General features: G+C 42.0%; 1 protein-coding gene across 5 annotated transcripts in view; it reads left to right on the forward strand.

Moving 5' to 3' along the window:
- The first annotated feature begins 1,725 nt into the window (after window positions 1-1,725).
- VWA5B2 (von Willebrand factor A domain containing 5B2) overlaps window positions 1,726-21,800 on the forward strand; it is a 58,734-nt gene continuing 38,659 nt past the window's right edge. The window contains exons 1-9 of one of the 5 annotated variants that reach the window (XM_089685483.1): window positions 1,726-2,382; window positions 2,494-2,572; window positions 8,822-8,967; window positions 11,078-11,236; window positions 15,164-15,395; window positions 16,052-16,245; window positions 16,388-16,519; window positions 17,972-18,096; window positions 18,224-18,397. In XM_089685483.1, the coding sequence (XP_089541609.1) occupies window positions 8,829-8,967; window positions 11,078-11,236; window positions 15,164-15,395; window positions 16,052-16,245; window positions 16,388-16,519; window positions 17,972-18,096; window positions 18,224-18,397 (1,155 nt within the window). In that variant the 5' untranslated portion in view covers window positions 1,726-2,382; window positions 2,494-2,572; window positions 8,822-8,828. Of the gene's footprint in view, window positions 2,383-2,433; window positions 2,573-8,821; window positions 8,968-11,077; window positions 11,237-15,163; window positions 15,396-16,051; window positions 16,246-16,387; window positions 16,520-17,971; window positions 18,097-18,223; window positions 18,398-21,800 lie in introns of those variants that run through there. The other 4 variants (XM_089685486.1, XM_089685484.1, XM_089685485.1 and 1 more) reach the window with 4 other exon arrangements.

Below are 21,800 nucleotides of genomic sequence, written 5' to 3' on the forward strand. Positions count from 1 at the left end.
TCTCCTTCCCCCTCCCTTCCTGAGAGGCACAGTGACACATGGTGGGCTGTTATGGGTCAACCACAGGTTAAGGCATCCTTAGTTCAGGGCCGAGCAGTCTGCAAAAGTGTAGCCTTCCTCACCTAAGTCATGATAAGGCCAGTGTTCCTCAGAGAATTGGGAAGCACTGACCCTAGACCCTGCGTAGGCTCACACATCATAAAACAGATAAGGCAGCTTCTCCCAGGAATTGAAAGAGATTGTAACCTCATAAAACCTAACAGTTAAAGGTGACAGAATGAAATTAACATTCCTCAAGTCAGGTTTTTCCCCTATGTTTCATGTCATGGATTATGACAGATGTTGGTTCTAATTCAGAGTTCGCCCAACTGACCCCTCCCAAAACAGCATATTGGCCAGTATTCAGAGCCACCCCCCCCCCCCTGCAGGGGGACTTTAAAAGACAGGCTGGCAAGCCTAAAGAATGAAGCTAAAGAGATCTTCTAATTTTTAACATCGTAACAGCAGCAGATCAAAGACCCTTTCCGCTCTGCAACTTGGATCTGCTTACCTTAAGGCTTAACATGGCAAGTACCTTAACCCTTTAACTTCCTTCCTATTATCTCTTTGCTGTGTCTTTATATACATATATATATATATATCTTAGTGATATCTTTGTAAATATTTTATTGCACCTGTTTGACTCTTTTAGTAATAAATCTTTCTTTCTGAAAGTGTTAAACTGTTTTTAAGCGCTTACTTGCAATTCACGAATTCCTGCCTTTGAAGAGACCCTACTGTTTGCTTTAATCTCTGTGTAACTGGCCTGCGGACCGTGTTACACAGACCATTATTTCAATCATTACAGTGTATATTTGATAAAGAGAGTTTCCCCTTTCTCTGTACAAAAAGGGGTGGTGGCAGTGAAGGGTTAGTTGCGTGATTAACCCGACCCAGTAACAAGCGCATTCAGGCTGCCGGTGCGTCGATTGTGTTCCATTAGCTGGACAATCGTTGTAGGGCACAACTGAGTGTGGCATTGTTACGCGCGTCACATCGCGGTTTTACAGCGGCCGGTCCTTTGGTCATGAGTTTGGAGAGAAGGTCTGGGGTCTGACGCTATGGGCGTGACGTAATATTGTTGGTCGTGCGACTGTCGCATGTTGAGGGTGGCGATTGGGCGATCGTGACAGGGGCGGACTGACCATTTGGAAACTCGGGCACTGCCCGAGGGCCCAGGATCAGTAGGGGGCCCCATGAGATGCCCCTGGTACCTTTTTCATAGGCTTTTTTGTGTTTGGGCAAGGACACAGGGGCCCCATGATCCCCTATTGCCCAGGAGCCCCATGAGTTGTCAGTCTGCCCCTGTTCCAGATACATTTTAATTACAGTTCACACCACTCATAGTTCCAGTGCAGTTTTGATGGAGTTTAAGTTCCAGTATGGTTTTGCCCAGAAAAAATGCAGCATGTTCTACTTTTTATTTCTGCACTGGAAACTGACTGCGCTAGTGTGAACCTAGGTCATTGGAATACATGGAAAACACTGTGCATGTTTTTTTGATGCAGAAAAAAGTGCTCTGAACTGCATCTAGTGTGAACTAGCCCTAATACTTTACTTCTAAGCTACACTAAGAACACACCCACTTCCTGCCACCAATCAGAGTATAGTTTGACAAACCACACCTACCTCTTCTAATTACCTTCCAAAAAAGTCGGGACAGAGTCGGTAAATGAGGTCTGCAAATGGATTTGTGGCAGGAGGATTTCTGGATGTGATGTCAGGGATGGATGTGATGTTAGGTGTACGATGCATCTACTGGGAGGCACTGAGCCTGTAATGCAGATTTAAAGGGAAGCTGAGTCGTGGAAAGGCTGACAGCAGGGCTGGACTGATCCATTCTCGATGCAGTCCAGAGCCAGGAAGGGAGGGGGAGGAAGGAGGTGGTACCGGCACCCACAGCACCCCGAGGGCAGACAGCAGAAGACAGAGAGCTGCAGATCGGAGAACAGGGGGACCGCACCCTTCCTTCCCATCCTGCCTTCTATCACACCGATCCTCTCTGCAGTACTGGCACCGGCCCAGACACAGCACAGCGGAGATCCGAGGTGTGTGCGCCTCCTCTACACCATACACCGGGCTGTGTCTTCTATCATCTGCAGGCTGATTGTACAGAGAGGTCAGGGGTCACAGAGTCCAAGGCAGGACAGGCAGTCCCCCATCAGGGATGACAGATTCCCCTGGCCCCCAGTACACTGCTGCTTCTATTTCTGATGGTCCCAGTCTGTAGAGGTGCCTGCTGATTGGGGCAGATTATTCTGCAGGTGGTGGGTGCAGGTGTGAGGTGTCAGGGTAGGATTGCAGATACAATTGGAAGATCAGACTGTCATCTGCTGATAGGAGGTATTACTGTGCTGCTTTGGGAATAACTTTTTTTTTTTTTTTTTTGATCAGGTGCCATGTTTAGAAGTTGTACATTCTACTGTTGATTGTAACCATCTTTGCTTTGCTTAGAGAGGCACATTGACTCAGGATCCTGCACCGACATTGGAAAGTGAAGCATTCCCTGTACAGGTGTCCAACTTCTGATTTGGTATGTAATATTTCTCTATAGATTCCTGTGTGTGTGTGTGGTGGTGACCATACACATAACAATCTGATCAAACCGTTCTACTCAGTATTAGGTAATATTGGATCTATGGATTATTGGATAATTTGATCTAACCTATGAATGATCAAAAATCAACAATTGATTTTGAGCAAAAACAACTGATTTAGGTCCGGTTTACAACAAAAAAATGCACTCCAGAGCCGGATGCATTTCTACATGCATATTTGTGATGTGTTTCCAAATGCGTTCCACTTACTTTTTGTTTTTTTCTTTTCTCTTTTTTTTTTCCACTGTACTGGGGTCTGGTGCATTTTTTTTATGCATTCCAGTGCGTTTTTGATGCATTTTACTGTGCTCCACTACAGTCCAGTGCAGGAAAAATGCAGCATGTTCTTTTTTTTTTTTTTTTCTAGAACTATATAACCCAGCGAAGATCGCAGTACTATCTCACACCATATGCAGTCCAGTGCATTGAGTTTTTTTTCTGCATCAAAAACGCATGGAAAGTAGGTTATCTGGTTTCCAATGGCATAGTTCACACCAGTGCAGGCGTTCCAGTTGCAGAAAAAAAGTAGAACATGCTGCATTTTTCCTGCACTGTACTGGAATGTGGTAAAATGCATAAAAAAACCCACTGGAATGCATTAAAAATTCACCGCACCCCAGTAAAGCAAAAAAAAAAAAAAAGAAATAAAGCATCTGGAATGCATTCAAAAATGTGCATGTAGAAATGCGTCTGGAAGAGATCTTGAGTGCATTTTTTGTGGTGTGAACCGGCCCTTTATCAGAATTTTTTTCTTTTCAGCCTGGATAGAAAATCTGATCATAGTAATGTAGATAATTCAATATGATCATTAAGCGTATGGCACAGTGAAAGATATTTAAATCTTATTTCCAATCAAGCAATAAATTGATAATGTGTGTGTTTTGGTTTTTTGTGTTTTTTTTTTTTTTTTTTTCTTGGGAGAGTGCATGTGATTAGCACAGGGCCAATCAGCACTTTCCAGGCAGAGGTCAGGGGTTTTGCATCCTCCTAGAGCAAAATGAAAACTCCTTCTACAAGCTTTAGCTAGTGCTGGGCTGGACACTGATAGAAGCCACAAGACTGCTCTAACTTCAGATGAGAAGAGGTATTTAGCAGTATCTACTTACTAAAATAATTGCATTTCCATGTTCTGTGTACTGTGTGAGACCAGATAGTGAATGCAGCGTCCTGGGTTTAGTAACACTTTTAATTTTTAAAATGTATCTAAACAAACTGAAGCTAAAAGCTGATTGTTTGCCATAGATAGCAGATTCTGTCTGCTCCAGTCTTGATAAATTCCCCCCTGTGTTTCTGCTACATCTCATAGCTTGATTTATGGTAAATGTCTGTTAGATTAGCGTTCTTTGCTTACCCAACAAATGCTGCCTCCCAACACTGTAACCCATCAGTTTTGTGCACAACAGAGCTAATGCAATTTTAATGCTCCATAGATCTTTCTTGGCTAGGTTTTCCTTGCTAATATCAAAGTTGTGTTTGCTCCCTGAAGCTATGGATTGGCACATCTGGTTGTTGTTCTGCCGGTTACTGTCTTGTTAATCTGCCGTTCCCATTCATTCACCTCCTGACTGCATGTGTTCATTTTTTCCTGAACAGTTTTAAAGGAAACCTGCCAGCAGAGAACTATGGTGGGTGCCATTGCCAAGGTGATCTGGGGATAGAGATCACCTGAAGTCTGACAGTTACTTGCTTTTTAACTGGCTGACCTCACATATTCCCTGCAATTCATAAAGAGTGTCATAGGCACTCACTAGAACTGTCTCCTCTTCATACAACAGATGACTTTGTGTAACTGTTGGTAAAGTGTGTATAAATCTGTTGCAGAATTGTACAAACAGAGTTCCGTCTCAGGGACAATTGATTCCAAGGTTGAAGAGTTCTTATTTATGTCCACTGTTCTTATCACCAATGTGATTTATATTTCTTAAGGTGATTGTAAAGTAATTTTTTTTTTTTTCTGTTATTTCACTAATAACCATGTCATACTTAGCTGCTCTTTTGGGGTCCCCTGCTGGTGCTGTCTTCTCCTCCTACTTCTTTGTGTGCCACCATAGGAAGCCACTTCCTATGGGGGGCACCTGTGGGCTCGCTCTGGGGCTGTGTGTTTCTATTGACATACACAGCATGGCTCATCCCCCTCCCCACATTCTCTGCTCGCAGGATTTGTTTGACAGCAGCAGGAGCCAATGACTGCTGCTGCCTCTGTGAGCAGAGAGCTGCTGCAGACGGGCATTGTGCTGGATTGAGATCAGGCCCAGGTAAGTATACAGAGATGTGCGGGGGCGATACAAATACTGGGCTAATTTTTACCTTAATGCAAGGAATGCATTAAGGTAAAAAAGTTCAGCCTTTAGACCTACATCAACTGCTTTAGGACAATATGCTTTATTGTGGATGCAGTCCTGGTGGGCTTAAAAGCCCGGCTGCCATGTATATGCATAGTTGCTTTTTTTCTGGGGCACGGTCACGGGGCACAGCCCATGGCTCACTATCTGTTGCTGGTAGGACAGGCTTCCAGTAAATTAGCACTGTGTAACCAGGGCCCATTCACAATGCTGGCTTTTGTCAGCGTAAAAGGGGTCATTGAATGTATCATGATCATAGTGCCAGGATGTAGAAGTCTTAAGAATTACCTGAATCTGTTGCACACACTGGTAATGACAAGAAATCTGTCACCTCTTCTTCCCTTTTTTTTTTTAAATTTTTTTATTTTTTTTAAATTAATTTGGTGTAGGACTTTCTAATATAGCCATAATGGCAGAAAAGTGTTCTTGAATTGCCCCATTATTTTCTGTCTATTCCCTGTGCTGTATATTAGTTCAGGCAGCGGACAAGATAGCAACTGTCTTTCTTCCGGTGACCTCTGATCCTGTGACATTTTCAACTAGAATGTCCAGCTCAGATAAAGTAAGCCTATGGTATTTCTAATAATTAAAGACTAAAATGTCCTTTACTGTTGTAACTGGTTTTCCTCAATGGCACTTTATTTGGTCTATATTTTACTTAAAGCTGAACTCCAGGCATAAAGAATAAGATTGGATATAAATCCACTTTGTGCACCAAATGTCAAAGCAAACCCAGTTATTATCTTGTAAAAGTGGCAGTGATCCCTGTAGTGCAGGGCTTGACAAATCCCAGGTGCCAGGTCGCCATGGCAACTAGAAATTGTGTCCTGGCGCCTGGGTTCACACACTGCCTACCATGGACTTCAAAGCAAAGGGCCTTCCCATGGACTTCAAAGCAAAGGCACGTCCCATAGACTAACTGTTTTTACTGGCTCATAGTTTCAAACAAATTTGTCAAGCCCTGCTGTAGTGTAAATAGCCTGTGTAGAGAGCAGAACTGTGGGAGGGATCTAACAGGTCCACCCACTACAGGCTGCCTGCAAATAGTAAGAGGGAGTGGAGACAAGACCAGTCACCCTGCACAAGGAGAGAGAGCAGCAGTGACCAGTCATTATTAGAAGAAGCTCCTACACAAATACAAAGTGTCACACTGCACAGAAATACATAAAGCACACCAAGATTCAAGGAAGACCATGCTTGCCTCTTGTAATTAGACAATATATGCTTGTGCTGGAGTTCAGCTTTACACTTTTGCCTTGACCACTTATATTGTCATTGCCTGTGAAAGAAACCCAGTCTAGTTGCTTCTCAGAACAAAGCGATCACAATTTAATGCAAATGTTGGGGCAGCACAGTGGCTAAATGGTTAGCACTTCTGCCTGGCAGTACTAGGGTCATTGGTTCGAATCCCAGCCATGGCACCACCTGCCTGGAGTTTGCATGTTCTTCTGCGTGGGTTTCCTCCAGGTACTCCGGTTTCCTCCCACACTCCAAAAGACATGCTGGTAGGTTAATTGGATCCTGTCTAAATTAGCCCTAATATGTGTATGTATGAATGTAAGTTGGGGACCTTAGATTATACACCCCTTGAGGGTTAGGGACTGATGTGAATGTACAATATATATGTGTAAATTGATGGCGCTATATAAGTACCTGAAATAAATGTCCACATTGCTAACTGTCAAGGGGAGGGAGAGAATTATTATATGGGTCTGGCCTCTTACTATTTTTTTTTTATTTATTTATTTCTTGATGTAAAATAACTGACTTTCACGGAAGAAACCGTTGCCAGTAGAAGACATACAAGTATTTCAAGAGTTAACATAGATGCTTCCAAGAGCCAGCTGCTTGGAGAACACCTCTCAGTACATATCCCTCCTTCACTGTGCATCTCTTGTGTTCCACCAAAGTAACATTCTTTCTACTGTTAGCTACTGAATGGCAATCACTGTTTAGAATGCTACAGTAGCCTAGGTGTTCTGTGTAGTATCATTTACTTATACACACATGTGAGTGTCCAGATAAATGATTAATCCTCTGCAAACATAGACGCTTATCCTGGCAATCCTAAATTACCCAGCAGCTAGGTAACCAGAAAGTGGACCAACACACTGCAGACTGGTAAAATACGGCTTAAGGTCTGGGCACACACAGATGGCCTATGGAAGTGCACAGTACATTTACTTTATGGTACCAACCTTCATCATCAATTTCCTATCAAAGGTGGAATGCAAGAATAGAGCATGTGTAAGAAGGCTTCCTAACGTGCACATAAAAAAAATTGTAGTCCTCTGAGACATTAGCCACTCTGCAGCCTTGCTGGCCATACTGTACAGGAGCTGGAACTCTACCTGTTCTCTCCCTATGCTCTCGCTAGTTTGCAGACCATAAAAATTGATGTTCGAAGCATACATAGATGCTACAGTCAGTCATGCCCATACTGACTCCTCTCCCATTTTGGGCTTCATTACATTGGCGTCGCCTTCTGAAGAGCAATTTGGTGGATCATTTTTCAAAGGGAAATTGATTAAAAGGTGAGTTCATCTTTACAATAAAATTGCCCCCCATGCATTATAGAGTCCCCAGTACATTAAAAAAACACTGCTCAGGTTTTTAAAACTAAGCTTCTTTTAATGACAAACATATTGGCCATCTGTGGTCTCTACAAAACCTCTCCCAGGTAAGTGACCATCCTCATCCTGCCTGGATGTCAGAATGTGCCAGATGTTGGACACACCCCCAGCTTTGCAGAAATGAGACCTCTGGCTGATTCAATACCCACATAGGGCATTTCCTCTGCTGCTACAGTGGTTGAGCTCTGCATTGTGCGTCAGAGGGAAAGAGAGTGCACTGCACATGATTTAAATACGCCAGAGTGCTTGTTACTGTGAAGCGGAGGCGTTCAACCAATGCCCATCAAGTCCTGCTATCTAGGGGGAGGGGGGGGGGTTAAAACTGGTGTCGGTACTTTTTTGACATCTGTATCTCATTAAGATTTCCTTTTAACTTCCAGTTCTATAGTCTATACAGGAACAGTTGTCCCCATTGGCAGGTTTCCCCTCTATTCCACATACAGTAATAAACTTAAAAGGGTTCTAATACCTAATCACTCTATCAAAATCTTACAAAGGCAAAAAAGTTTTTTTTTTTTTGTTTTTTTTAAAGGTATACTTTACCCTTACTATGGAAAATTTAAAATTTTTAAATCCTAAAACTTTCTCTGTATAAAAGTAAGAAAAGCATACTTTCTAATCCAGCATTACTTTACTTGTAGGGAAATGTCTCCCTACACTGCTCTTCTCTGACATAGACCTCTTGAATTCATATCTGGTACATGTGCAAGCATGCCACAGGGGTCTTTGCCAGGTTGGCTTGTGCGCTGAACTGCCAGCTGCCTCATGGGATAGATGACGTAGAAATCCAAATCACAGGAGCATGTGCATGCACAGAAATGCAGCAATGGACTCGGGAGTGACCTGTGTCATTCCAGCACATGCACAAGGTCCAGGTACATTGAAATCATCTTGTCGAGAATGACGGACCTGAATTTGAGTAGGAAAAAATTGAATTGAAAAAAAAAAAAATTGCAATTGTGTTTTAAGGAGTGGGAAGGCAGGGAGAGGAACATAAAAAAAATAAAAGTGAAGGTCCGCTTTAATTATAAATACTTGTAATGTCATTTTATGTCTAAAAATAAAAAAACCCTGCATCAAGCATTTACCGACTTGTGGACTGGCAAAAAATGCTGATCATTTTAGAGTGTGGTTTTTTTTTTTTTTTTTTTTTTTTTTTTTTTTCCCCCCCTATTCATTTTATTAATTAATAAAATCTTCTTTTAACCAGAAACAGAATGCCAGGCCTATTTGATACATGTACCTGGATGCAGCTGCCCCTAGAAGCTTCATGTGTAAATGCCTGTGCGAGTGGATACAGTCTGGGGCTCCATTCTCATCTCACCTATCGCAACACTAGTAGTGAAACCATGCAAGGTAGGTTTATGGTAATGTGGGTTCAATTGCTTTTGAGCTGTCGGAGGATATCTTTTTATTCCCTGTTATAGCAAGTTGTACCACCCTTTTATTGGGAGCTTTTGTCTGTAATTAGAGATTCCTGTAGAACTTTTAGATTAAATACAGCAGTACACAGAAAAGTATTTGACAAGGTGGCATTGAGAAGAACATAAAACAGAAGGTGAAATCTGGCCTCCCTATTCTTTTTAAGACTTGATACAAATATAATCTCTTATCTCACCCTGTTCCTCATCCATTGCATTCTGGTGACCTAGCATAATGCTGGCCATACACTGTTCTACAAAGGGGAAAAAAAACGTAACGAAGCACAGACCCAGGGCTGGTCTGGCTGTATTGTCCCACGTTCCATTCCCTGTGAGGCACAAGGCAGCCTTGGATTTTTAAAGTGCTTGGAAAAACAGACTTTTGAAGTAACCAAATATGAATAAAAATCAATATATTGTTAAAAATAAAGCTTTTGCGTGCACATGGACTATTCAACAGCAGTCGCTCATTGTATATACCTGCACCCTTTAGAACTATACTCACCTCCACTCCAGTGATGGTTGTTCCAGAGCTCCCTCACAGGCTGCTGACATCTTTTGCTGTTCTTGTTCTGGGTTTCTATCTTTGGCCATTTTGATTGGCCGAGATGACATCAAATATCCACTTTGACACATAGCCACCATGTTACTACCAAGAATGTTTCAAAATCATGTTAAATGTTTGTTGATAATTAAGAGGCAGTCTTCTTCTTTCTCAATAATTTTTTATTGAGAACATTTTTTTTTCCAAGACAGTATGGAGCAAGTACAATCCAGATAAATGTCAAGTAACCGTATCCTATCATGAGACAACAAAAAAGGACCCCCCTCTTCCTCCTCAGGCTGTGTACTATGTAGGTGGTAAGTCATAGTCAGTTGCACCTTAAGGAGTAGGATAGTTTTCACTCCTCGGACAGAGGTGGTTTAGGGGTCCTAATACCACCACAGAGAGTGTTATAGTTCTACATTGTATGAACTGCAAGGACGATGACGACAAGGCTATAGAGCAAAATGAACAGTTACTGAAGAACCGTATAAGGTTCCCAGTGCCTTAACAAGTTAAGCTGGAGAACTCCTTCAAGCTTGTACCAATACATTCTTAAATGATTCGTATGAGAAACAAATAATGGAGATTAGAGGAGTGAAGTAGAGAAGCTGAAGAAAAAGGAGAACTGAGACTGATCACCACATTCCTGCCTACTGACCTTCAGGCTACCTCGCCCACTAGGTAGATTGGAGGTATCTAATACTGGAGGCAGGGGCGGACTGACCATTGGGATACTCAGGCACTGCCCGAGGGCCCGGGGTCAGTAGGGGGCCCCATGAGATGCCCCTGGTACCTTTTCTTCATAGGCTTTTTTGAGTTTAGGCAAGGACACAGGGGCCCCATGATCCCCTATTGCCCAGGGGCCCCATGAGTTGTCAGTCCGCCCCTGACTAGAGGTATCTAGTACAGGGGTTCCATACTTTTTTTTTTTTTTTTTTTTTTTTTATATCAAGGCAGTTTGTCTTGGAGGATGCTAGCCAATTTTTCATTGATCATATTTCAGGAAATTTTATGTTTTGACTAGCACAAGGTTGATCACAGGAGTTTTCTACGCTCGTGCTTTGGTAATCTTGGCTGCCGACAAGATATAGAAGGCAAGAATTCTGATGTATTTAGGTAACTCACTGTGCAGTCATCTTCTTGATGCTTTTTTGCAAGTTGGTTCCTCAGGAAATCTGAGACAGATTTGCTAAGATCACACCTGTACTTCACAGCAAAGACAAGGGACACCTTGGATTTATTGTCCATATCTTTTACCTTTTATTTAAAACTTAATAAAAGTTAGATTTTATATATTTATGCATTTCAGGCATGCTAAAAATCTGCTTTTAAAACAAAACAATTAGTTTTTCTCAGGTTATTTGACTATTGGGATGTGGTGTTGGAGCTTCTCTATCAATCCAATCTACAGTATATTTTGCCATAAACAACTGGTTAGATAAGTTGATCGGAAAGTGATCAGTAATTTTATGTGGACTGCCTTTTTGTGTTTTTGTAGCCATATTTATATATCTTCTGGAGGAGGGGGAAGTGGTGACAAGTTTTGAGGCAGTGACTGGCAACAGGAAGGTTCAAACACAGATTCAGAGTCAGAGTCGAATAGAGGAATGCTGCTTTGGTTGTCAGTGGGAGGCCCTGCCATGTTATTGCCCCAATGGTAAGTAGCCACCCAATACATTTCAGCTAATTTAGAATACATATGACATTGCCTCTTAGGGGCACACATCTGCCTGTATCTTTATCTGATTAGCAAAGAGCATGAATCTTGCAATAAACACTAACCGACTTGCTATACGCCAAAAAAGTTGATTTTATTAAAGTGAATGTAAGTTGAGAAAACTGTTCTTTAAAAAAAAATGTTGTCATACTTGCCAGGTATTGTGCTCTTGGTTCCACTTCTTTTTCGTGTGCCACCATAGGAAGCTGCTTCCTATGGTGGCGCACATGCCAAGTTGATACCAAGCTGGGCTGTGTGCATCTATTGACCCCAAAACCCCCCCCCCCCCCCTCACACCTACAGCAGGAGACGAGAGATCAGGGCCGCTGCTCACCTCCACAGGCAAAGCTCAATCGAAATCAGGCTCAGGTAAGTATCTAGGGGCCTGGTGGGGGCTGAACATTTTTTTTTTTTTTCTTCATACCTTAAAATGACCAAGTGTGCAAACATGAAGATGCTTTTCAAAATCTGTTAGTATCATTAATTCACTAGAACTGTTTTGTAAGTTTAGCCCTGTGGTTATTTCCTTGGCTTTCTGGACACATTATCAACTATTGCACTAGTTATATAAAAATATACAATAGTGATAAAGTATTAGCATATTGGGGTTTCCTATATTGGGGGGGGGGGGGGGGAGGGTGTGTCCAATAGAGTTGAAAGTTGGTTCTGATGGATCTACCATTAAGTGATTGTTTCTTTGCTTTTGTTTTTGCCTTAAAAAAAAAAAAAAAAAACAGATCCATGGCAGGGGCGGACTGACACCTTATGGGGCCCCCGGGCAATAGGGGATCATGGGGCCCGAGTCCTTTCCCAAACTCAAAAAAGCCTATGAAAAAGGTACCAGGGGCCCCCTACTGACCCCGGGCCTTCGGGCAGTGCCCGAGTTTCCAAATGGTCAGTCCGTCCCTGATCCATGGTTGTAATATATATATGTGTGTGTGTATATATATGGTGGACCCTTTTTTGGTCCTGGGCTGCTACAATCCCTCTCTGATAGCGAAAAAAGGAAGTGCTTGCCTGACAGTACATTCATGGGTGTGGTGTGCCTGCCACAAAAGTTCATCTCACTTGAAGGACTTTTTGAAACCTTTTATGGTTAAGAGCATTGTTACAGACCCAACTGGGACAGGGGCTTTTGGAGGGGACTACAGCCTAGCCTCTTGCCTACTGACCATGGGCCCTGGCATCTGAGAGGGCTCTATTCATTGGGAGGTGTGTGCCTGGGGGGAACTTTTGGAGTGGTTTTACTTTTGGATTAAGGTCTGTGTCTCCCTGAAACACACAGACTCTGAAAACTGGAGGATTAGGATACAGATTTGGGGTCTCTGTGCCCAAACCAGCATTGACTGCTTCAACCTCCCCCCTCCCTTAGACTTAGAGCAGATGTTAATATAATCCGCTCAAAACAATCTGATGCTGAGATCTCTTGCTGTAATCTGTTTATTAAGGTGTTCTGTGTCTACTGTTGTGTCTTTCTCCCATGAAATGAGTCTGTTTGTTGGCTAGTCTTCCTAGAGGTTCCTACATGATGGGATTAGTCTTGTGTCAACTTTACCTTCTTACCTTATCAAGTGCATAAAAACCTGTATTTGTGTTCAATAAAGTTGAGTTCCTATTTGCACCCAAGCTAGTGTCGTTCCTGTGTTCCAGCGGCGAGGAAACAGCTTTCTGACCGAAGCACCCAGGCGGGGTGCCAGGCAGCCCATCAAAAGCATCAAATACAGCCATCAAGTCTTAACACAGGTCCCGTCCTGTTATGATTTTATTAACATTGACTGCTCCAGCTCTGAATGAGGAGGTTTTTTTACTGCCGAAATGTATTGGCTGTAATTGACACTCCTTAACAATTAAATGTTTAAGATAAAAAAAGTGTTTTTTTTCCTTTCAATTCTTCAGCTGGTGATCTAGGCAGTAACGCACTTTTCTGTCCGAGGGTGACACCAAGTGCTCACTTACTGTACTGTATCTGTGGAGGAGCAGCATTGTTACCATGAGTCTGTTTAGTGTATTAGGATTATAGAACATCCCCCTCCCTCCATTCCATAAAAAGTAGGAGAGGTGTTCTGTAGTCCAGAAATGGCTGAAAAGAATGTTAATGACAAGTTGGCAGAAAGAAAGTTATCAAGATTTCTGGCAGAATCAAAAGGTGTATGTGGTGTGGTGTGGTGTTTTTTTTTTTTTGCCTGTATTGATCTGGTAAAACTGCTTTTGCTGGTATATTTAACAGACCAAATGGGGCATATAAAAGTTCATTATTGAGATATACATACACTTTAAGGTGTGTGTTTTTTTTTTTTTTTTTTTTTTTTTTTTTTGTAATGCAGCTTAACATGTATTTTCCAGTGGGCAGGACCTTCTCTGCGTGTGTGCTACCATTTATTCATATTAAAGATGCACTTTTTATGAAGAATGCAGGTAACAATGTAAGGGTAACATCGTGCCATGGAAAACAATAGCACAGGACTGCCCGTATGCTCTAGGTGTAATTTAAAACAAAACTCTTAAAGTGCAGAGCTGCAAATGAAAACTGGAATAAAAATAAAATTGAGTTAGCCAATATTGACCAGCCAAAATGTGTGTGGTGTTTTTGTAGGTTTTTTTTTTTTTTCTAAATTATAAAGTGAATCACGAGTGGTTGCTGTAGGCAGAAGATCACATTTTGAGCTAATTTACTTTCTCCACTTTTCATAAACCAGCTCCAATGTTGGCCATGTTGAATATTCAGCTATAATGTTATTGCTAAGTGAGTATATTTGTGTCATGAGCTATACTTTTCAAAGGAAATAGTATGCAAACACACCAGAACTGTAAGTGTTTGGAAACACTGCTGTCCTTATAGTCAACACTTCATAGCTGGGCTCAGTTTTTAGTTTGTGTTTTTTTTTTTGTTTTTTTTTTTTTTGTTTTTTTTTTGTTTAAGGCGAAGTTCAATTAAAAAAAAATGTTGTTTTTAAATGTAAGTGTGCATTTTGTTTTTGTTTTTCTCCAGAGCCTGCAGAGCATTGCATCTGCAATCAGCAGATCACAGGTGCAGTATCAGGTTCCTGCATACACTGCCTACAGGTTTTCTGTTTGAAAGCTGTAGGATGTGTCAATGAACTGAGCACTTAACAGCGCCCTTGCAGTCTATTTAGAACTACAAGCTGACTGCAGCAGTGGAAGACAGGACTTGTAGTTCATTCACAGATTGTTGATGCAGCTGTGCGGGTGGAGCCCTGCACAGCTGCGCTGTGTTTAAAATGTGACAGCGGGTGTGGGGAGAGGATCCCCTGTTCGCTGTTTTGGGGGTTGATCTGTGGCTGGAGGTGCTGGAGCATGTTCCACATTTAAAATCTAAATATGCATGCAATATGCTTCAAAAGGTGAACATAGCCTTGTAAGAGGAATTAAATTTCTGGAGGCTGTGCCCCCCCCCCCCCAAACAAAAAGCAGGGGGCTAAGGACTAGTCCTTAGTGTTGCTTGTGGTCCCTCTGCAGCTGATCTTTGTACATTACTGACTTACGATAACTTGCTCTGCACTGTGGCCATCTTGGAAGAGTCAGGGTTTTGCTTCATCATGTTGGAGCCTCCAGCAAGGAGAACAGTGAGCAGCACAGTAGTGACATCAACATACTAATTGCAAATCTCTGAGAGTAGAGTAGCAATCTGAGGTGGCAGTGCCTTAGATTTTGCACTGCAGATATACCGCTAGGACAAAGTACATTGTTCATGGTAGTGCTTAGGCACAATTTAACATTTCTAATTATTTCCTATAACATAAATTTTTCACTTTTTAAATCATCAGGTCTGTTTTAGAATGCTCATCCTCCATTTGAAGAAATCTCAATCTCTGCACTTCTGATTGTCTCCCTGTTTCATATTTTTAGGTCACCTTGTGTTGGACGCAGACACGGCACACAATGTGTTTGTACTCAGTGTGGGAGCTGTACATCCCTCTTCAGTAGTGAGTGTGACTCTGCAAAGTTGCAGAGAACTGCAGACTCTTCCAGGAGGAACTGTGCGTGTGACCCTCAACTCCACCCTTACACCCTTGGCCCTGAGTCCAGGGGATCCTAGCGAGCATGGGGATGGTCTTTGTGACGACAGGTTGTGCTTATGGTGATTGTGTGTTTGTGTACTGGGCTTTCTGGTGTCCTCTTTAATACAAAATCTGTCCTATCCCTCCCTGTAATTTGAGTCTCCTAACTTCTGTAGTAATCTGTTCTTCTACCACTACCTTCACCGTATAGTCCTAACCTTTGGCTGTAGTGCTCAGAAATGAAAACCAAGCACTAAAGAGCCTGATTTGCCTTTTGAGATGAGGTATTTTTTCAATATTTTCCAGCATTCAGTGCTGCAACAGAAATATAAAGAGCTTATTATCATGTAGAAAATGTTGTCTTTGGTTCACAAGTGGAAGTAGTTTAATGTTTTAGTGCTTTAGCATGTTATAAAACTTTTTTTTTTTTTCTAATTTTGTACAGCACATCAGTTATATTTTTCCACCTTTTTAAATAGTCGGTTTTAAAATATTTAGCTGCTGTGTAACAATCTTCATTGTACCGCTCATATTTTAATCTGTTCTGTTGACATTAAAGCTAAAGACCATTTGGGAAAACTCTCAATACTTTAGAAACTGGATTATTGTCCAAAAGTGTTGGTTTTCATTTACCGATGCACACATCCTCCAGGGCACTCTCCTTGTGTTATACGTTAGGTGTGTATTGTGACCGAATTTCATTTATGTGACTATAATGACGTTCTTTGTCTTACAGTCCGGCCAGTTGTTTTGGTGGTGTGAGTGGAGCAGCGGTAAATTCCTGGCTGCTGCTTCCAGATTCCCCTTCCCAGTTACTGCACTCCACACATCCCCGATCTTTGTCTGCTGCTCTCACCGGCCTGGCTACTAACCCGCAGAGCTATCACTTTACCTTCCAATTACAAGTTCAGGGTCCTTGTCTTCTGGCAGGTGACTATTTTTTATTTGTAAATTGGTATTGATAACTGAATCTGTGTAAATTTCTAGTTTTAACTTGGTTAGTGATCACATACTGTATATATGGCCCTCCATTTTGGAGAAACTTGTAATGTGACTTCTCTCCTTTGTACAGGTATAGAGAGTCCATCCCATGCTCTTCGTGCTGACGCAAGCCCTTTTGCTCTCTCGGCTTCTTCCATCTGGATTAGCTTGGCAGAAGAGTATAAATGTGATCGTGCTTTAGAAGTTATCCTGCACCTTAGTGGTAACTAACAGGAAAAATTGTGATTTGATTATTGACAAGCACAATTTACCTAACTCTGGAAAAAATTTTTGGCAGACACATGCCTGTGGTGGTAAGATTACTAATTATTTAGCACCCACACACTCAAATGTGAGTGTTATCTGCATTAAAGCCCAAATTACCTTTGTTTAAATTGGCTAAATGCATTGTAGGTAAATCCAAAACAAAAGGCGTGCAAGATCTTACAGATGTTGTGGACCTGGTTGGTCTTTTCTCTGCACATGCTATGTCTGTCCAAACTTCCTTTCCTTGAAATTAAGTATTACTTAAGCTAGGTTTTTCCATTCTGAATTGTAAGGCATGCAGTGGCACAGAACTAGTCTTCCTCGTCGTGTTACTACTGTGATTGACAGTCACATGACTGGGAGCTTCTGACTGTAGACTATGCCTGGGAGCTCTGTGACAGCTCGATCCCTGTGCTGGGAGTACGCAGTGAGTGCGACCTCAGCACAGGAGATCAGTTTCCTACAGACGCATATGTACAGCAGCTGGGCATTAAGGCTTGCCCACCAACTCTACTGTCGCGTATATGCCTTCAGCCAGTGGTAACTGATTAATCAATCTCTCTCTCTCTCTCTCTCTCGTGCCCCCCTTTTTTGGGAATGGCAATTCCCTATTTTTATTTTGGCCCTTCTTCTAAATCTTATTTATGCTTTTTTGATTCCCTCGTATACTTACTCGCCAAAAATCTTTTTCATGAAGCCTATTAAGTGACACAGGTTACAGGCTCTGTATTATTGGCTCTTGTTCTGCTCCTACACAAAACTAAAGCATGAGAGAGGTGGGGTTATATGGGGGCTATCTTACTACTTTTTTTTTTTTTTTGTCCCGGCCTCCTGTAGGTGGCCGTATAACCATTGAGGGACACTGTAATTCCCTGAACTTCAAGAAAAAGGTTTCACAGTAAATACAGAAATCTTATTATTGCCTTCTACTTACCTGAGTCCAATGTTGATCAGTGGCTTTTGGCTCTCTCCCTCCTCACTGGAGAGAGGGGCAGCATTGGAACCCATTGGCTTCTACTGCTGTCAATCACAGCAAGTGGGGGGGCCGAGCCATGCTCTGTGTTAATGGACAAACGGTGCAGCTAAGGAGAGAGCCTGCACGAGTGCCCCCATAGAAAATGACTTGCTATGGGGCACTCAGCAGGGGGAAGGAGCCAGGAGCGCCAGTGGGGGGCTATTCTGTGCAAAACCTTTGCTCAGAGCAGGTAAGTAGAACATGTTTGTTTATTTTTTTAAATCCCGTAGAATCACTTTAAGGCACTGTCAAAATGAGTACTGTAATTATTTGAGATCTCCTGAATAATTGTGAGCATAGTACACTTTAATTTGCATACATACACTATGAAATGGCTTTAAAACTTTAAAATAATGAAATGCTGAATTAAATTAAATACATTTCAATTTGCAGAACCCCATCTACCCCACCTTTGTTTGGAGAGTGGCACCAAGAGTTTTTCACAGTATGAGGCACACATAAAAGAAAGGAAAGATTTCATCAAAGGCATGAAGAAATCTAGTGATCCTGAAAGACAGGTGGGTGCAGTTGATTAATAGTGCTAAACAACTGGTATGAATAAAGGAAAGCTGGCTAACTGGTCATAGCTATTATTTATAATAATGCACATTAAAACAAATGGCTATGCTGTCTTCTTTCCAATAGGTTAACTTTGTACGGAGGAGGTTTCACAAAGATCTTAACTTTAATCCAGTTTTGATGCTGAACTTCTGTCCTGACCTTGCTGCCCTCAGTACTCTGAGCTCTGACCTTCCCACTGTTACCCGTGAAGTCATATTCATTGTCCATTTGATGGGAGAACCATCTCGCAATGTTCGGGTGAGAGCCAAGCTACGTCATTGAACTTGGGGTTTAAATCTGCTTTCTGTAAGAATCTGGCAGCTTGAGGTGGAGAAAGGTCATCTTTTTTGATATATATTGCCTGTAATTAAAACCTCTGTATTAAAGCCCAACTCTGGGAAAAGTAAAACTCCTCCCTTGTAGTGCGACTGCACTCATACTGCAAAGGTTAAATACTAGTTTAGTCTAAGGTAAAAGTCATGTTTACTTTGCTGATCCTCTGCTTCCCTGGAAAATGGCACTCTCCCATACATCAGTGGGCTGTCTCTCTGTGTTTTTTCACTTTTTAATCCACATACTAGGGCAAATTAACTTAACACCAAAGAACCCAGAGGAAATCTACACAGGAACAGGGAGAACATGCAAAATCCAGGCAGGTAGTGCTTTTGGTTGGGATTTGAACGAACGACCCTAGTGCTGCTAGGCAGAAGTGCTAACCAGTCCCCGCATCAGTCTTGATGATGTAAGAGGACATTAGCGCAGGGAAGAAGTGGCTGCAGTGTCCAGTCTGGGAGTATGAAGGAGCTTGTGGAATAAGAGGATCGGGTAAGAAAAACTGCTTTCTTCCACCCCCCCAGGCATAAATGACAATTTAACCCTTGCGGTGTGGTCAAAGCCCTGCTATGAGGGAGGACTTTTTTACTTTTTCTAGTGATCAGATTTAAATAGGTCTTTGTTTTTGCATGTTTCTTTATGAAACCCATTTTCAGTAGATTTATTCAAATTATATTCGTACAACTGAAATTATTTGACCTCACGGATAAGTACAGTTGAGCAGCTGGTAAATAAAACTGAAATCTCCATTTCCGTAGGTCCTCACTGGAGGACAAAACCACTGACAATGATAAAATACTGATTTTTACAGCATCTGGAAATTTATTTTTTTTTCCCACATGTTTATTTTCTTGAGGGACACATAACAGAAGTAATTCTTGGACATTTGGGTTATACTTCTGCCTACAGGAGGTTTAAACACTGGCAAACAAACTTTAAAGCCAGTCCCCGTATAATTTTGTTTCCAACAGTCACACCTCCGTTTTTTGCTATTGTTTTAGGAGATTGGGCATTATTTTTCTCCGCTAAGTTGTGAAAATCTAAAAAAAAGGGAGGAGCTACAGCGTCGTGACTTCACACCGCCGGCACCATGTGGGTCCCGGCGGCCATCTTGGATTCTGTCATCTGAGCTACATGAAAGGAGAGGCAGAGCCATTGCTGACAGCGGAGTTGAGCAGTGAGAGACATCAGACCAGACCACATTCACCTTAAGGGAACCTCCAGTTTACCACTGAGAGTGTTATCTCTAAATGCGCACATTGATTGCGCATCTGGTGAGTGCGCAGTCTTTATACTTTTGGCCACATCACCACCTCATTGGATAGACCACCAGTTATTGAAAATCTTCATGATCTTCCGTGCACCTATTTTGGACATTTGCTGATTATCATTTCCAGCCCTATGTTGTATGCACTGCTGGTCACCACATAGTGACAGAGTTTCACGTTACCACTGAGTCACTTTATTTATTTGATTTGCTAGCACCTTGTCACTGGTCACTTTAACAGATTTTCTTATTTTTCAATTACATATGTGGTTATGCATATAGTGACAAAGTTTTTATGTCATCACTAAGTCACTTTATTTAAATTGATCTGATAGCACCTTGTCACTGGTCACCTTAACAGATGCTTTTATTGTAATTTTATTTATATACATATTTTACACATGTGTTTATGTTCATTTTAGCGCTGCACCCGATTTTATGTTGATACTTTGGAGGTGTTTTTGGTACCTTTTTGGTGTCTCAGCAGCTATGTTGACTTCAAGCGCTTACTTATTTCTTTGTGCTTTTTTTTTGTTGTAGTTTCTGCTTTTTCCAAACCCTTGTGGATCTTCTGGTCTCTAGTCTTGCTCCGCTGTTTGCCTACAGTGACTTGGTCACCTGAAGTCCCATGCAATTCTCATCTGCACCAGCTACTTGGGTTTGAGGGCATGCTAGACCTTGCCAGGGATGTAGATCTTCTTCCCTTTTTTTTCCCTGGGGGAGGGGTTCAGCCTTGGGCACCCTGAAAATAATAATTGGGCAGCAAAATTGTGCTGACAGAGGGAAGGGCTTGAAACTTGAACCTCCTTACTGTGTACGCTGTAAAAAAATGCCATAATCATTGTACCCAAAACATTTGCTTTAATTACTCTGCTATAAGCGAGACAGTCTAACAGACACATGCAAACCTCATAACATTGATTTGTAAAATATGATCCTCTTCCATTTACATATGCTTTTCTGCCCATAGTACGGCCTATGGAAAAGAAGAACTTCATTATCAGTGACCACTGAGCAATCCGCATCTGTTGCACTGGTGCAGGGGTCAAGTGTATGTCATATACAGTCTAGCATCCTATTTAGCCAAAACTTTACAGCAGATCCCTGTGACAATAAACCAGTAATAAACAAATAAGGGTGACCAAAGGCCTTTGCCCACACTGATGCTGCAGCTAACCTCCTCATGCAATCAATATTGCATAGTCTGTCCTACCTGAGCAAGAAGTAGCCAGCAATGCTATGAGCCCCTCTCTCAAACCTGGCGTCCACGTGCTCCTCTGGCTCAGCTGTCCATCCCTTGGTGGCCAATCATGTAGGCTGGGTGGAGATGGAAGAGCAAGTCACACACATGGTACAGTGGAGGGGTTAAAGCCTAACTCCATGTTTGCAGTGACTTTAAACAGTTCATTTGGGCCAAGTGGGTCCTAATTAACTATTTCCTTTACTAATAGATGCATTCGCTGTCAGCACTGTATTATTGTCTGAGTTCCATCAACTTGGGATCTCTGATTCCTATCCTGGAAGAAATCTATCTCTAAGTTTGTATCTCAACCTCTCGCTCTTTTCTGCAATGGAGTTTTTAAGTGATACTAAAACTAAAATGTTTTTCACCTTAATGTATTCCTTGCATTAAGGTAAAAAATGTTTTCTATCTCTCAGCACCCCCCCCCCCCCTTTCCCTTTTGAGGAAGAGCGGGGAGGATAGATCCAGCGTTGTTCATGACTGCATCTCTTCTCCCCTCTTTCTCTTCACACAGCCATTGGCTCTGCTACTCTCAATCAGATGCAGTGAGGTGGAAGTGGGGGATGGGCTATGTCCCGCTGTGTAAATCTACGAAGCAAGGCTCCATAGACAAACCGTTTGGGAGCACGTAGACACTGTGTGCCTCCATAGCAAGTGGCTTGCTATGGGGACACACGAAGAAGAGGAGGAGTCAAGATCTCCGACGGCGGACCCGGGAAGAGCAGGTGAATATAACATCTTTGTCATTTTAATTTAAACAATTTTGATTTTAGTAACACTTTAAGCTTCATATATACTTATTATCCTGCTAGATCTTC

This window comes from Staurois parvus, unplaced genomic scaffold (assembly GCF_062004578.1).
Source record: "Staurois parvus isolate SC_StPar_1 unplaced genomic scaffold, SC_StPar_1.0 ptg000376l, whole genome shotgun sequence".
Lineage (NCBI taxonomy): Eukaryota > Metazoa > Chordata > Amphibia > Anura > Ranidae > Staurois > Staurois parvus.